This window comes from Dasypus novemcinctus, chromosome 31 (genome assembly GCF_030445035.2).
Source record: "Dasypus novemcinctus isolate mDasNov1 chromosome 31, mDasNov1.1.hap2, whole genome shotgun sequence".
Lineage (NCBI taxonomy): Eukaryota > Metazoa > Chordata > Mammalia > Cingulata > Dasypodidae > Dasypus > Dasypus novemcinctus.
Genome location: NC_080703.1, coordinates 20167636 through 20183650, shown reverse-complemented (window position 1 = coordinate 20183650; position 16015 = coordinate 20167636). Strand labels below are relative to the sequence as shown.

Here is a 16015-nt window from a genome sequence, read left to right as displayed (position 1 = left end):
GCCCTTGAGAACAAGCGGTCGGTGCTGGGTTTTCAAAGTGGAAGCACGCCAATGGCAGGCAGCACACACCAGTGTGAAAAAGGGCCTAGGGAACCAGGCAGTGCAGCAACACAATCGGCTGCACCTGGATCACATTTCAAGCGCTCGAGTCAGAACAACAGAAACGCACACACGTGAGAACCCAACCTCTAGAACCAGTGTTCCCTGCCCTCCAATCAAGAGACCTGGAGGTACAGGCAGTAGCAGAATCTGTACAGCCCCATCCTTTGAGGGATAGAAATTAGGAACCATGTGACAAAGGAAGATCCACATCACCTTAACCGTAATGCAAATTTAAAAATTAAAAGAGTCAGGTATAACAATGAAAACTCACAGTACAAAAAAATAGAGGTCTCTTAGTAAAGGAGGAATTTGTTTCACTTCATCAAGCCATTGGAGACTTATTGCTTGGCTGCCTGACCCATGTCATTAAAAGCTCTCTGGGGAGCTCCATCCATCAGCCATATGGGATCGAAGCCCCTCTCAATTAGAGGTGGAGTGGGCATCACCATCCCAGAGTCCTCAGGATTGGGGGATAAAATATGGACTAGAGTGGACTCACTGGTATTCTACTGCAGACTTATTGTGATTCCAGAAATGGAAGAAATTTTATCATTGATGTGGAGGAAGTGGCCACTGGAGGGGCTGAAGTTAGAAGGAGGGAAAAAGAGGTGTAATATGGGGGCATTTTTGGGACTTGGAATTGTCCTGAGTGACATTGCAATGACAGATAAGTGTCATTATACATAACCTACAGAATTGTGTGGGAATGTAAACTACAATGTAAACTATAATCCATGCTTAGTGGCAATGCTCCAAAATATTCATGAATTGCAATGAATGTACCACACTAATGAAAGAAATTGTTAATGTGGGGAAAAGTGGGAAGTGGGGGGAGTGGGGCATATGGGAATTCCTGATATTTTTTATGTAACATTTTATTTAAACTAAGTATCTTTTTAAAAAAATAAAAAATATATTAAAAAAAAAGCTTTCTGGAAAGATCATTCTTCCTCTAGGACAATTAGTTTAGTAAAAAAGTCATTTGATCCTCTCTACCTGGGACCCCTGATCTGTTATTTTCTCCCATTTCTCGGCCCTTCCTACCTGAATAAATTACTGGCCTAACTCAAAAAAAAAAAAAGTCACTTGAAACTAAACAGAAACATACTAAGCTTGACAATAGAGAAAATTAGACGCAGCTGTGAATTAAATGCATGATTAAGTGGTTCAGACTAGTTAATAAGGAAGTTATAGAAGATGAGATAAAGCACAAAACATTAGAAAAGAAACCAGAGAACATCAATGTAAAAAGGCACAGAACTAAATGTGCTGAAATACTGACAATGGAACCCCTGGATAAAAAGGGTATATGACCTGTGCGTTACTGTGAACTGTTGTTTTCTCTAAATTTTCTATAAGCTTAATAAGATATATAATAAACAACAGGAAACAAAATTGCTTATACATTAAAGTCATAGTTAGATTTTTTTTAAAAAGATGACTAGGTACATACTAAAAAAAAAGACAGATAAAAATATACCAAAATGTAATTACAGTAGTTTTTTTGTTTTTTATGCATACCTATAATTTTTAAAACTTTCTACAATGAACATGTTATAGAAGATATATGCAAACAGACTGTAAATTAAATTAAAAATAAAAGCGATCAACTCAAGTGCAATAGTGCCTAGAAATCTTTGAAAGTAGAAATTTTTAAAAAAGAGATTTCTTTTTGCCAAAATACTTCTTTCAAGCTGTAAAAGGCAAAACTGGTGAATCTTATTATACACAATTTTATCAATTTAAATGTATATATCCATTACATTTTTATTTAAAAAATAAATATATATATAATAAATACACAGACTAAGACTAAATGACCAAATCACAAATATATTAACTATTTTCCAGGAGGTGGGTTTACAGAGAATTCCTATTCTTTTGTTTCTCCTTTCCTACCTTTTCTAAATTTCCTAAAAGGAAAATATCTTGCTTTTATAATAAGGAAAGAGTGTGGTAACCTTCAAGTCAGTGTCCCTGCCCAAATTTACTTTCTTAGTGCAGAAGGATGCAAAGACTATACACATCACAAGCTCTGAGTCACAGGCTCAGTTTACGGGGGAGACAAAGGAAGGTTCCACCGTACTCTGGGCGCGCTAACATTGCCTGCTGGATGCTCCACCAGCACAGAGCAAAGCAGCTGGCTCCTCACTTGAAGGACAAAGCAGATAAAGCTTCAGATGGATTTGAACTCATCTAAAATGCCATGTACTAGTGAACCAGAGTGAAATGATTACAGGCAACTGTGAGAAAAACAAAGGCTCAAATCTCATTGTTCTTGATCCTAAGGAAAAGTCAAGCAGCAACATTTGCTAGAGAAGGTGGACATGCTGCCATCTGGTGGTGGCTGTAGGAAGTACGTACAGATGTAAATCCTGGCTCTAGAGGATTAGAACTTGCTCTCGGTGTGCTTCCTGGCATCCCCCGGAAGCTTGTGAAAAATCAGGAATCTCAGGTCCCTCCCTGGACCTCCTGAATCACAGTCTGCCTTTTGACGGGCTCCTAAATGATTCGTGTGCACCTCAAAGTTGGAGAAGCACTAGTGTAGCTAAAGCAGAAATCTTCAGCATGATCCTTAATTTTTCAGGCTGAAATTTGTATCACCAAGATGCCAAAAGCAGCCCGAACCAAAGAAACCATCACCAGCAGGATCATCAAAATGGGGAACAGCAAATCCCTAGAACAGCCAAGGCAGCGAGCATCTTTGGTCCTAGCTATAAAGGTGGAATGTCATTCAACTGGGTGCAAGAAATTAGCACCCTGGTGGTGCTTTCCCAGGACCGCAGATGAAAACACAAAACCATGAAGTCCGAGTCGGGTCATGAACAAGGAGACAAACCCGATTGGGGCAACTCTTGCCCAGGACAACGTCTGAGCTGCAAAAGGATGCGATGGGAAGGCATGGAGGTCCATAGACACAAAACGCATCCACTTTCATTCCCATGGCCCAGGGCCCTCTCCTAGGGCTCCAACCGTCTTCTCCTCTATTGCTCTGGGTGGGAAGCCCTATCTGGGGCTAAAGTCTGAAAGTGTCTTAATGAAATTAAAATTAATTAAATAAAATTAAAAATTCAGTTCTTGGGCCGAGCAAGCCACATTTCAAGTGTTCAGTAGCCACATGTGGCTGCCTGGCTATCCTACTGAATGGAGCAGATACAAATATTTCCATCATCACAGAAAAGTATATCGGATGGTGCTGGTTTAAAAAGATCCCCTTAGGATTTTGGTGTTTTTTTTTAATGAAATTTTTTTTAGTCACCTTAGATTTTTAAAGTTGGTGCAATCAGCAAAATCTTAGCGGGTATGCATGAAACTCTTTACAGTAGTCAGAATGCATTAAAGGGACAATGATATTTAGTACATCTTCAGAGACTGAATTCCACAAGGGTTCTGGTGCTAGGAGGACTTTGGAAAATACAGAAAAACTGATTTGCTGGCCCTTCTTGATAACTGTCATCCTCCTCTTTTTCAATTTTTATCAGTTCAGAGGTTCATCCATTTAACAGGAGTGGTAGAGATTGGAAAGGAAAAAAAAAACTTTGGAGGGGAACAAAATAATCGAAGATAATTTCCCTCAGCTAAGACAGATTGAAAGGGGCCAGCTAGTGTCAAGCAAGATAAATGAATAAGGACCCACAACTAGAGACATCCCAGTAAAATTTCAGAACTCCGAGGACAGAGAAAGTCCTAAAATAGAAAAAAAGTGAAACTAACACTAGACTACTAATCAGTAGCAAGTGAGAGCGGAAGACAACAAAACAATAACTTCAAAGTTTTGTGGGACAAGGCTTTACAGCATATTTATAAAACTAAGACGCCATGGATTATTGGACACGCCATAAAAGGCTGTCAATTAAACTATGACATGCCACTGATTTTAAGCTATATCCCAATTTCAAGGACAATGTGACAAAGACAATGTCAATGAAAATGTGAAAAAGTACAATTTAGAATCAATGAAATATGATGCTTGTCTTCAGCCAAATTATAAATCAAAATGACATTTTCAAGATGCAAGAACTCCTGAAGTCTTCCACCCATGCCTCCTCCACGAAAAAATTATTTTAATAAGTACTCTAGGAGAGCAAGAAAGAAATTAAGAGGACAACATGAGTCACAAGAATTAAAAGAACAATTAAGGAAAATGAAAGGTGTTCCATTAAACTACAATGCTTGAAGAATATCACATTTAAAAAGAAAGTTTTCAGGACATTTGGTGGTATTTCCTTCACTGGGTCCAGTCATGCAACTAGTCATAGAAAGAGTCACATTTACATAATCATAATACGATGCAAATACCATTTACTGGTTTTCAATTTTTAGAATCAACCTATAGACGAAGCATGGGAAACTCAGAGTTGAAGAATAGAATGTAAATGATACAGATAATATCTAGACAAAATTCAACAAGTGGGGTCAAGAACGTTACCTTATAAAGCAATCAGTCATTAGATACTGTCCCGAACTGATATATGAAGAAACAGAGATATGTTTTAAATTGTTGGCAGTGGTTGTTCTGTGGAGTAGCTTTGATTTTTGTTAACTCCTGTTCTGTGTGATTTTTTTTTCCTCGTTGCTGTGCACATGCACCGGGGGAAAATTACTCTTACTGTCCTTACTGGGTGCCCAGGAATCTCCCTACTATCCAAAGGTGGACCTGATGAAGTTCCTAGAATGTCCCAGACATTCTCTAAGTGAGAGTTGCCCCGTTCTATCTTTCTGAAAGAAAGCAGGTAAGTTTTTCAAAGACTAGGGGACCCACTTCCATCTATGTGTACCAAGAAAAGCAAAATGATTTGTATCTAATACCAAAAACAGAATCAGTTTTATGCCCTCCAAAAGTCAATGCACTGCACACTGTACCTGGCAGGTCCTTGGAACATGGAACCAGCTTTTCCAAGTGGCTGTTGATTTTCTCAATTGCTTTGAAGTTCTTACTCCTCTTCAGGACATCCACAGCCGACCGGGACTGTCGATCCAGCAGGGTGGGGTCCGCCCCGAAGTGCAGGAGCATCTGCACGTCCTCTGTTTGTCCTAGGTCAGGCCAAAATGAGAAGGCGGGATTGTCATGGTTTCTGCCATAGGGGGACGTCCCCATGAGTGCTCTTCCTCCCAGTTCCTTGCCCAAGCAACCCAGGAAATGGGACCAGAGAGCCCTGTTTATGAAACCTGAAATGCCACCCAGCTCCTCAAAGCCAGGAGTCCTGGATGGAGCGAGAGGGACAAAAGCTTTTAAGAGGTTCCGAAGTGCGCGACTCTCTACCTTTCTCCCCTCTCCCTGGCAACAAGCAAGAAGAGGGGGGATCTGGTTACCAGGCAACCATCACAGCTGTAAGGATAACGGCAAGCTGTGACTTCAGATTTCTTTATTCCCTAGAGAAAAAACATAATATTCTTCCATAAAAATTTTAAAAAAGCCAATCTGGGGACAGGAGAAGAAAGTGGCCATTTTTTTGGCACTGGGGTCTTTTTGCTGTTACAGCTACTACCCTCCCCTCGCCAAGCCTCTGGCTGCCAGCTCCATTCGCTGCTCTGACGTGTCTATTTGCCAAGCATCACGGTGGCTCTGGGTTCACAGATGCAACAGTTTTCAGAAAGGAACACCTGAATCCCTGGGGTACACAAAGACTCATGTGGACAGGGAGTGTTAAACAAATCAATGCCTTATCAGTAACTTCCATACATACACTTCCCTAAAATTCACCACCCAGAAAGGAATGTCTGCTCAGGTATCTTGCGGTGTCCTCCTTTCCCATCTCCCCAGTCTCAACTGCCCTTCTCTCACTTTACAAGAATAAAACAAAACAATAAAGTCACCCTTGTTAATCATCAGATACCTGACCAAGGTAAGTAAAATTTTAAGACGGTCCCCAAGATTCCTGGCCCCTGGTGGACAACACCTTTTCCTAGTTATTCAAACACTAAGTTAGGTGCTACTGTGAGGAGACTTCGCAAATGTAATTAAGGTCCCAAATCAGTCACTCACGACAGGGAGATCACGTGGAGCTTCTGACCTAATCACATGAGTCCTAAGGGTCAAAGGTCAGAGATGGAAAAGGCCAGAGATTCAAAGTAAGAGAGGGAGTTGATGTGCAAGAACTCCACTTCTGGCTTTGCAGGTAGAAGGGGCCACGTGTCAAGGAATGGGGGTGAGCTGTATAGAAGCTGACAGCGGCCCCTTGCTCATAGCCAATAAGGAAACAGAGACCTCAGTCCAACAACCACGTGGATTCTGTCACAACCACGTGAGCCTGAGAGGACCCGAAAATCCAGAAGAGAGCACAGCGCCAGTCAACACCCTGATTTTAGCCCTGCAAGACACTGAGCAGCTAATGCAGTCCCATTAGGCCCCGGCTTCTACAGAACTGTGCACTGATGAATGGGAGGTGCTTAAGCCACCAAGTGGTGATTTATTACATGGTATGAACTAAATTGGCCATAGCATACTTTTCCAAAGAAAGTCCAAATTCTTGATCTCCAGGGCATCAACTGGAGTGACAATTAGACAATTAGAACTGATGCCTGCAAATCTTTTAGAAAAGCACTATAACCTTCCCCTCCTACCTACGCCCAAAAAAGTTTTACATTTTACATCTAATAATTGCTTACAGAAATTTTAATACAGTTATATTGTTTTGATAAGCCCTGTAGTAACAGGAATTTCAGTGATAATTCAATCAAGAAAAAAGTAAACCCTTAGAGCCTTACAATCACAGAAATATTGTTAAATTTATGGCACTGGTGTGGAGAAAGTAGCCATGGTGGCTGCTGGGCGTAGGGAGTGGGAGGAAGAGAGGTGATGTGGGGGCATTTTCGGGGGTTGGAGTTGTCCTGGGTGGTGCTGCAGGGAGAGTTACCAGACAGTGATGTCCTCCCGTGGCCCACTGGGTGGACTGTGGGAGAATGTGGGCTATGGAGTGGACCATTGACCATGTGCAGCGGTGTTCAGAGATATATTCACCAAGTGCAATGAATGTCTCATGATGATGGAGGAGGTTGTTGTTATGGGGGGAGGAGTGGGGTGAGGGGGGTGGCGGGTATATGGGGACCTCATATTTTTTTAATGTAACATTAAAAAAATAAATAAAGACAAAAAAAAATAAAGGTATATAAGTATTTTTGTTACAGGAAAGTGTCACTGAATGACCAATAAGACTTTCAAGCATAAAATTTATCAGGGCAAACGTCTTTGCAGAAAGTAAATTGGAAATATGATTCAAAATGAGGAATGCACAATTGGATATTTTTGACTGTTAAAGAGCTTGTGTATAATTTTTTAATGGAGGATGGAGAATATCAAATTACTGTAATCACAATCTATTAGATACAAATAAAGGACTGAGATAATAGGTTTATTTTAATATATCAGTGTACATAATTCTGAAAATTACCTTTTCTTACAATTATTTAAACTCACACATAAAAATGTCTAGATGTCAACTTAAAAAATGTGTGAAAACTGGTTTTCAAAAATTTTCAGGAGTTAAGGAAGCAAAGTGTGAAGACCACTCATATACTAGACTTTATTTTCCTGACCAGCATGCCTTCCCCCTGTTCCTAATAACAACACTCCAGATTTTTGAGAAAGCACCTCGTCCCCGTTCTCAGTCTATGTGATTTAATGGGCTGATACCAGACAGGCACAGAACCCACTTCCATCAACACCACCACATCCTCCACCATTGCCCCATCACCACCACCACCCAGCTCCAGGGGTAACCCATCACACCTACTTGACCAATCAGATCACTCCATCGGGGATAACCTGTCACCCCTACTTAGCCAATCAGATCATTCCACCAGGGGTAACTCGTCACCCCTACTTGGCCAACCAGATCATTCCACCAGGGGTAACTCGTCACCCCTACTTGGCCAACCAGATCATTCCACCAGGGGTAACTCGTCACCCCTACTTGGCCAACCAGATCATTCCATCCCTCTGGCTCTAGTGATTGGCTCATTGAGAACACATGACCAAAGTCAGGTCTCTGAGACTCAATCCTAGGACTTTTACTGAAATACTGGAAGCAGATGTACTTAAGCTGAGTCTGCTTAAGCATGAATTTAACACAGAAGAAAAAAGAGCTGAGATGCAAGGATGTTTTCTGAAGATACCCTTGGAAGAACCTGAACAAAACTGTGGATGCATCAGTCACATAAGCCAATAAATACCCTTTTGGTTTGAGTTGAGGGTCCGTAACTTGTAACCAAGAGGGGTTACCTAGTTCCAATCCATCCTCACTTCTTCAGTTCTAGGCTTTGGGTGACTCCCCAAGGCTCTGCATCCTTGGGCCTCTCGAAATGCTTCTGCACCAGAGCCAGTGGAACCATCATCACAATCAGCACCAACCAAAAAAGCCAATAGAATTGAAGATTTCTAAGGTCCTACTGCTGCTGCAATCACTTCAAATGATGGATCTGAAATTCAGGCTACATTCAAGAATCTGGAGGATTCTTGACTCTCCATGTACCAAAAAAGTACTGAAGATGGTGATAATCTCACATCATTGGGGCAACCTTTCTAGAGTTCAAATTAGCAATCACTAACAAAATCTAAAATGTACATACCAATAACCTAACCTCTTATAACTGTATGTATGTGTAGTAGATCCTCATAATTCAGATTCCATATTTGCTAAATTGCCTACATGCTAAAATTTATTTGTAACCCCAAAGTCAATGTTCATAATACTTTCATAGTCATTCAGGGACATACACAGCGGGGCAAAATACTTGAGAAGCCCTACGTGCAACTTCCTAGCTGAGGTCAAAGAAGGCAAGATTCTGGCTTCCTGTTCCAGCTCTCACACTGTAATCAAATGTCCTTTCAGTGGTAGCACTTTTTTCACATTTTTATACTTTGTTGGTGCTATCACTGTTTAAAATTGTTCCCAAGAAAGGTGCTAAAGTGCTCTCTAGTGTTCCTAAGCACAAGAAGGCAGCGTTGTGCCTTATGGAGAAAATATGTGTATTAGATAAGCTTCATTAAGGCATGAGTTTCATTGCTGTTAGCCATGAGTTCATTGTTGATGAGTCAGCAATATATATGAAATAAGGTGTCTCTGAACAGAAATATACATAAAACAAGGTATGTATTGATCAGTTGATGAACACATTGTGAACAGAGGTCCACAAGAACCTAACTCTCTATTTCCCCTAGGAGTAATGGCTCAGTATACATGAATTCGGTGTTTGTCACAATCTTACAGAACCTAACTATACGGAATAACAAGAAAACGAAAGCAATTGGTAACATTGGTTCCTGAAGGGCCCAAGGACAAGGTGGGATAGAGACTCTCACTATATATCTCTGCAGCTTTTTTATTTTTGATTGTACCCTATTTAAATTAAAATAAATTTAGGGAAGCGGCTGTGGCTCAGGCAATCGAGTTCCCGTTTACCATACAGAGGACCGGGTTTGATCCCTGGAACCTCCTGGTAAAAAAAAGAAAAAAGGTGTACCAGACCTGCACGGTGCAGAGAGGTGCAGGCCCCCATGCAACAAAGCAATGCACCAAAAAGACGAGGATGCAACCAGACAGAAAAAAAAATAAACTAAACTGAATTTAAATAAATAAAATTGTCAAACCCACTGAACAAGCAATTCCTCAATTAGAAAATCACCCTACATATACATTCCTACGTGTTCACAAAGATGTATGTAAAGGAATATTCTCTGGACATTGTTTTCAATAGCAAAAACCACAAATAGCCATCAGTAGGCTATCGTCGCACTAGAGAATACTGTGAGATGTTTTTTAAAAGGTAATGGCTGTGTAGGTACTACTTTGGAAAGATGGCCAAGATGCATTGTTCAGTGAAAAAGGCAAGTTGCTGGACAGAATGAGGAGAAGTGCCCACATTTATGTTTGAAAAGGAAAAAAGGAATTAGGCTTTATAAATAAATAATCTGATAAGACTGAAGAAGTATTCTGATAGTTGACTTTTTCAAATGGGGCTTACTTTTTTATCATATTTCCTTTTGAACTGTTTTAATTTTTTCCAGGTATGTATATTTTATTTTATTTTTTAAAGATTTATTTTATTTCTCTCCCCTTCTCCCCCACTCCTGCCCTGGTTGTCTGTTCTCTGTGTCTATTTGCTGCGTCTTCTTCTTTATCCACTTCTGTTGTTGTCAGCAGCACAGGAACCTGTGTTTCTTTTTGTTGCATCATCTTGTTGTGTCAGCTCTCCGTGTGGGCCGCACCATTCTTAGGCAGGATGCATTTTCTTTTGCGCTGGGCAGCTCTCCTTATGGAGCACACTCCTTGCAAGTGGGGCTCCCCTATGTGGGGGGCACCCCTGCATGGCACAGCACTCCTTGCGCACATCAGCACTGCACGTGGGCCAGCTCCACACAGGTCAAGGAGGCCCAGGGTTTGAACCGCGGACCTCTCATGTGGTAGATGGACGCCCTGTCCATTGGGCCAAATCCGCTTCCCAGTATATACATTTTAACTTTTTGCCTTTAAAAATTTTTTTTATTGAATATAATTCACATACCATAAAATTCATGCTTTTAGTATATTCATGGGTTTTAGCATATTTGCAAAGTTGTGCAACCATAACCACTAATTGCAGAACACTTTCCTCACCCCAAAAAGATACCCTGCACCCTTTAGCAGTCACTCCCCATTTCTCCATCTCCCAAGCTCCTGGCAACCACTAATCTACTTTCTGTCTTTATGGATTTACTTTTTCTGGATATTTAAGATAAATGGAATCATGCAATATGAGACCTCTTGTGCATGGCTTCTTTCACATGTTGTAACCTGTATCAGAAACTCATTTTTATGGCCAAATAATACTCTGTTATATAGATATACACATTTTATTTTTCTACTACTCAACTGATAGACATTTGGTCTATTTTCACTTTGTGGCTATTATGGATAAGGCTGCCATGAACACTTGTGTACAGTTTTGTATGGATATATATTTTCATTTTTCTTGGGTATGTACCTAGGAGTAGAATTTCTATAATAAATATCAAAGGCTGGCTTACACAGCAGAAACTTATTGTCTCACAGTCTTGGAGGCTAGAGGTCCAAAATTAAGGTGTCAGGAGGCCATGCTTTCTCTGAAATCTGTAGCCTTCTGGTGGTAGCTTGCCAGCGATTCAAAATTCAGTCTCCTTGGGTCTCCTTGTCCACCTTCCTGCTCCCGCTAACGGGGTTCACATCTCCTCTGCTGTAAGGACCCCGCCATGTTCCAAGGAGGCCTCCCTGTTTCAGTTCAGCCTCACTTAATTGATAACATCTTCAAAGAGCCTATTTAAAAATGGGTTCCCATCCACAGACCAGAGGTGAGGACTTGAAGATATCTTTGTGGGAGACACAATTCAATCCATAACATGGTAACTCTAGGCTTATCTTTTTGAGGAATCGTTTTCCAGAGGTGGTGATCAGCAGTGTATGAGGGTTCTTGTTTCTCCACATCCTGACCAACCCAGACTGATAACTGCATTTTTTACCACAGTCATCCTAGCGAGTATGAAGTGTACTTTCAGTTTTTAATCTAGTTTTTTAAAAAATTACTCAAAAAGGTGTCTGACACATGAATAAACAGTCCAGTGGAATAGAACAGAAAGTTCAGAATTGGTGGCATCTCAAATCTCTGGGTAAAGACAGAACTTTTTAATAAATGACATCAAGAGAACTAGGTAACAATTTGGAAACAGATAAAACTAGTTTCTCATCTCATATTATATATTAAACTCCATTGGATTAAGAATCTAAGTGTAAAAAATGAAACCAAACAAGCACTAGAAGAAGATATGAGTGAACTCGTCTTTGACATAGGGACAAGCTTTCTAACTCTGACCCCAAATCCAGGGGCAATAAAAGAATGATAAATGTGACTCCATAAAAAGAAAAAATTACATGGCAAAAAGACCAAAGTCAAAAGACTACTGACAAACTAAAAGAAAACAGATACAGACAAAGAGGTAATGAATAAAGAATTCTTTAAAACTGAGGGATGAAGGACCAAACACCTAGTGTAACAGTGAGGAAAAGACATGAATATATACTTTTAAAAAAAGATATAAAAATTGGTCCTCAAACATATTTTTTTAAAAGTTCAAACTCACTTATAATTAGAGAAATGCAAAGTAAAGCAACACTGAGATACCAGTTCTCACCTGTCAGACTGGGAAATCTTTAAAAATATGACAGCACACTCTGTTGGCGAGGCTGTGGGGAAAGAGGCACTCTCATACACTGCTGGTGGCAGTGCAAATTGGTGCAAGCCTTCTGGATGGCAATTTGACAATATCTAACAAACCTTCTTATGCAGTTTTGTATATGAACTGATATGGAGTAATTTCTAAAACATACTGTTAATGAAAAGAAGTAAATGACAAAGAGTATCTTTAGACTATGACCATGTGAAAAATAAACCATATAAGGAAATACACATGGATGTGCTCATTTCTGCAAAGGAAATCCAGGGAGAATAGTCAGAAACTAAAGAAGTTGATTACCTAGAAGGAGTGGATGGAAAAAGGGTGGAGAAAGGGTGAGAAATGGGAATGAGGGTAGCAGAGATGAAGAAGTGACACTTCTTTGAGTATATCTTTTTGTAAAATTCAGACCCTTAGAACCACAATATTATTTCACATGCCTGTCACATACTCAAAATACAAACAAACAAAACCAATAAGAATGAGGAGAGATCCCAAATGGAATACAAACACTAAAAAAGAAGAACCTAAATATATTACAACTGAATAACATAGCCACAGTAAAGGGAGTGGGGCAGGGGAAGAACTAACCTAATATCTTGACTGGATGCTATAACGGCTGAAGACAAAAAGAACTGAACATAAATAATATAATGTAGTCAGTAAATATCTCTTACACAAGGGTATGGGCTAGCAAGAGTGAAACACTCGGAACTGAACAAATAAGTAAATGTATTGTAGATGAGAGAATTTACCAATAAGTAAAGTCCAAATAACCATGGTATTGGATATCAGAGGTATCAATATAGGCAGATAGATGTAGAAATATAGGTGTGTATATATACATAGGTTCAGATACACACATATATTTCTTAGATCTGTCTCCTGAGAAGGCCTAAGCAATGGCACTCCAGTAGAAATGAGCATACCTTGTAGCCAGTCTTAGTTACTCCAATAAAAAGAATCAGGGCTCCCTGGAGAAGTAGGTGATTCCAGGACTGGGGTAGAGAAAATTGTAAGATGTGCCTGGGGCATCTTGTGGTGTCAGAAGGTAAAGAAGTACTCAAAAAAGAATGGGAACTTGCCAAAGGAACACAGGAGCCAATCAGAAGGATGCCTAATGGCCAAAACTGGAACAATATGAGCAACAAAATAAATAGTGATAGCACTGGATTTTATCCCATAGAATAAACATCCATGAGTCAATAATGATAGAAACAAATTACTGAATAAAGCAATACATGGGGAGAAGTGTTTGGTAGTTTGAAGCCTTTATGAACCCCAGAAAAGCCCATGACCCTAGAGCTAATCCATTCCTGTAGGTGTGACTCTATTACAGGCGGGATCTTCTGATTAAATCACTTCGGTTAAGGGTCTTTGATTAAATTATTTCAGAAACACATAACCCAGGGCAGGACTTAAACTTCCACTGGAGTCCTTTATAAACGGGATGAAGACAGACAGAAAAGGGACAGATGCAAGACATTATATATCCTGCCATAACCCACTAAATGGACTGGGAGAGAGTGTAAACTACAACGTAAATTATAATCCGTGCTATGTAGCAGTGCTCCAAAAGGTATTCATCAAATGCAATGAAAGTGCCACAATGATGGAAGAGGTTGTTGATGTGGGAGGAGTGGGGGGGGGGGGAAGGGGTATAGAGGAACCTCTTATATTTTTTAATGTAACATTTTGTGTGATCTATGTATCTTTTTAAAAAAGACAATAAAAGCAAAACATAAAAAATAAAGAGAGAGGAAAAAGACACAGGAACAGAGAAGAACCCACAGAAGCTGAGAGAGAAAGCAACAGGTGGAGCTGCCAGAAGCTGAAAGCAACAGAGCTCGGAGGAGAAGGCAGAGGCTGGTGGACACAAGCACGTGCAGAGGAGCCCAGGATGTCCTGCGGCCGTCTGCAGGGTGAGGGCACTGCCTGAAGAAGTGTTGATCTGCACACTTTTCTCAGCCTCAGAACTGCAAGCTCGTAAGTGAACAAACCCATTGTAAAAGCCAGTCTACTTCTGGTACTTGGCCTTTACAGCCTTTAGCAAACTAAAACAAAGGGCCAGCTCTACATCACAGAAGAATTCCAAGTCACACAAAAGAAAAGAGGCAAAGAGAAAATAAACATTACAAGACCACGGTAATAACTGTTGCTGACAAAATCCACCAATGGATGACAAAAGTAGTGGGCAAAAGTTTAGGGAGAAACAGAATGTTTGCAAAGTCTCGAATACCTCCTCCCAAGATATTGATTAACTTCAAAGGGAAAGATAGTAACTTTACAATGGAGAAGCCCCACAGATCACACCTTAACTAAATATCAATGCTAACATCATCAGTCATAAGACATATTTACAACATGAACCCTGTGATATGAAGCACTGAGGACACAAAATCATTTCTGTAATGATAACCAAAAAAGAAAACCTCGTTCCAATCATGAGAAAAACAAACCCAAGCAGACAGACATTCAACAAACTATCTGACCAGTACTCTTCAAAAGGGTGAAGGTCATAAAAGACAAGGAAGACTGAGCAACTGTCACAGACTGGAGGAGACTAAGATGACATGATGGCGGCAGACGTGGCCCAGTGGTTAGGACGTCCGTCTACCACATGGGAGGTCCGCTGTTCAAACCCCGGGGCCTCCTTGACCCGTGTGGAGCTGGCCCATGCGCAGTGCTGATGTGCGCAAGGAGTGCTGTGCCACGCAGGGGTGTCCCCGCATGGGGGAGCCCCACACGCAAGGAGTGCGCCCTGTAAAGAGAGCCGTCCAGCGCGAAAGAAAGTGCAGCCTGCCCAGGAATGGTCCGCACACACGGAGAGCTGACACAACAAGATGACGCAACAAAAAGAGACACAGATTCCCATGCCACTAACAACAGAAGCAGACAAAGAAGACGCAGCAAATAGACACAGAGAACAGACAACTGGGGTGGGGGGGGGAGGGGAAATAAATAAATAAATCTTTTAAAAAAAAAAGATGGCATGACAACCACAAGCAATGTGGAATCTTAGAACAGAGGAAGTCTGTTAGTAAAAAGAACAGGTGAAACTCATGTGCAGTCTGTGATTTGTTAACAGTATTGGCTCAATGTTAATTTCTTGATTTTGATCACTGTACTTGTAATGTTAATATTAGGAGAAACTGGGTAGGGCTATACAGGAACTCTCCGTACTTTGACCATTGGTCTAAATTCAACTCAAAATAGAAACTTACAAAATAAAAGACTGTATCCCTAAAAATATACCTCATGTGAATTATGCACTATAGTTAACAGTAATACTGTAATTCTTTCATCACAGGTACCACACCAGTCCTAAGCATCAATAACAGGGGTGTAAGGGCTATAGGGGTTTTCTTTTTGGAGCCGTGACAATGTTCTAATTGATTGTGGTGACAAATGCACAACTCTGAGAGCCATTAATAGTACACTCTCTTTTTAAAAATTATTTAAAGAATAGTACACTTCGGATGGATTGTATGGTGTATGAATAAAACTGTTTTTTAAAGAAAAAAACTGTATCCCTGATGAAAAAGAGAAAGATGAAGGGACAGAAGGAAGAGAAGCCTGTAAGAATTTGTGATGCCTCATGCAGCAGAGGCCCTATCCACATGAAAAAAGAAAGTTCCCTCTCTTTACTTCACATGCATATTCTCTAAAATCTCAGAAAGTTAGAAAGGTTTCAGTGTTTCTAAGAAAGTCTAAAGCTATGCTGTCCAA

At 40.4% G+C, this 16015-nt stretch overlaps 1 protein-coding gene across 1 annotated transcript in view; it reads right to left on the bottom strand.

Moving 5' to 3' along the window:
* Positions 1–16015, bottom strand: part of TRANK1 (tetratricopeptide repeat and ankyrin repeat containing 1) — a 104236-nt gene that overhangs the window by 70139 nt on the left and 18082 nt on the right. The window contains exon 8 of the mRNA XM_058290772.2: positions 4966–5136. Coding sequence (XP_058146755.1) covers positions 4966–5136 — 171 coding nt within the window. The remainder of the gene's footprint in view (positions 1–4965; positions 5137–16015) is intronic.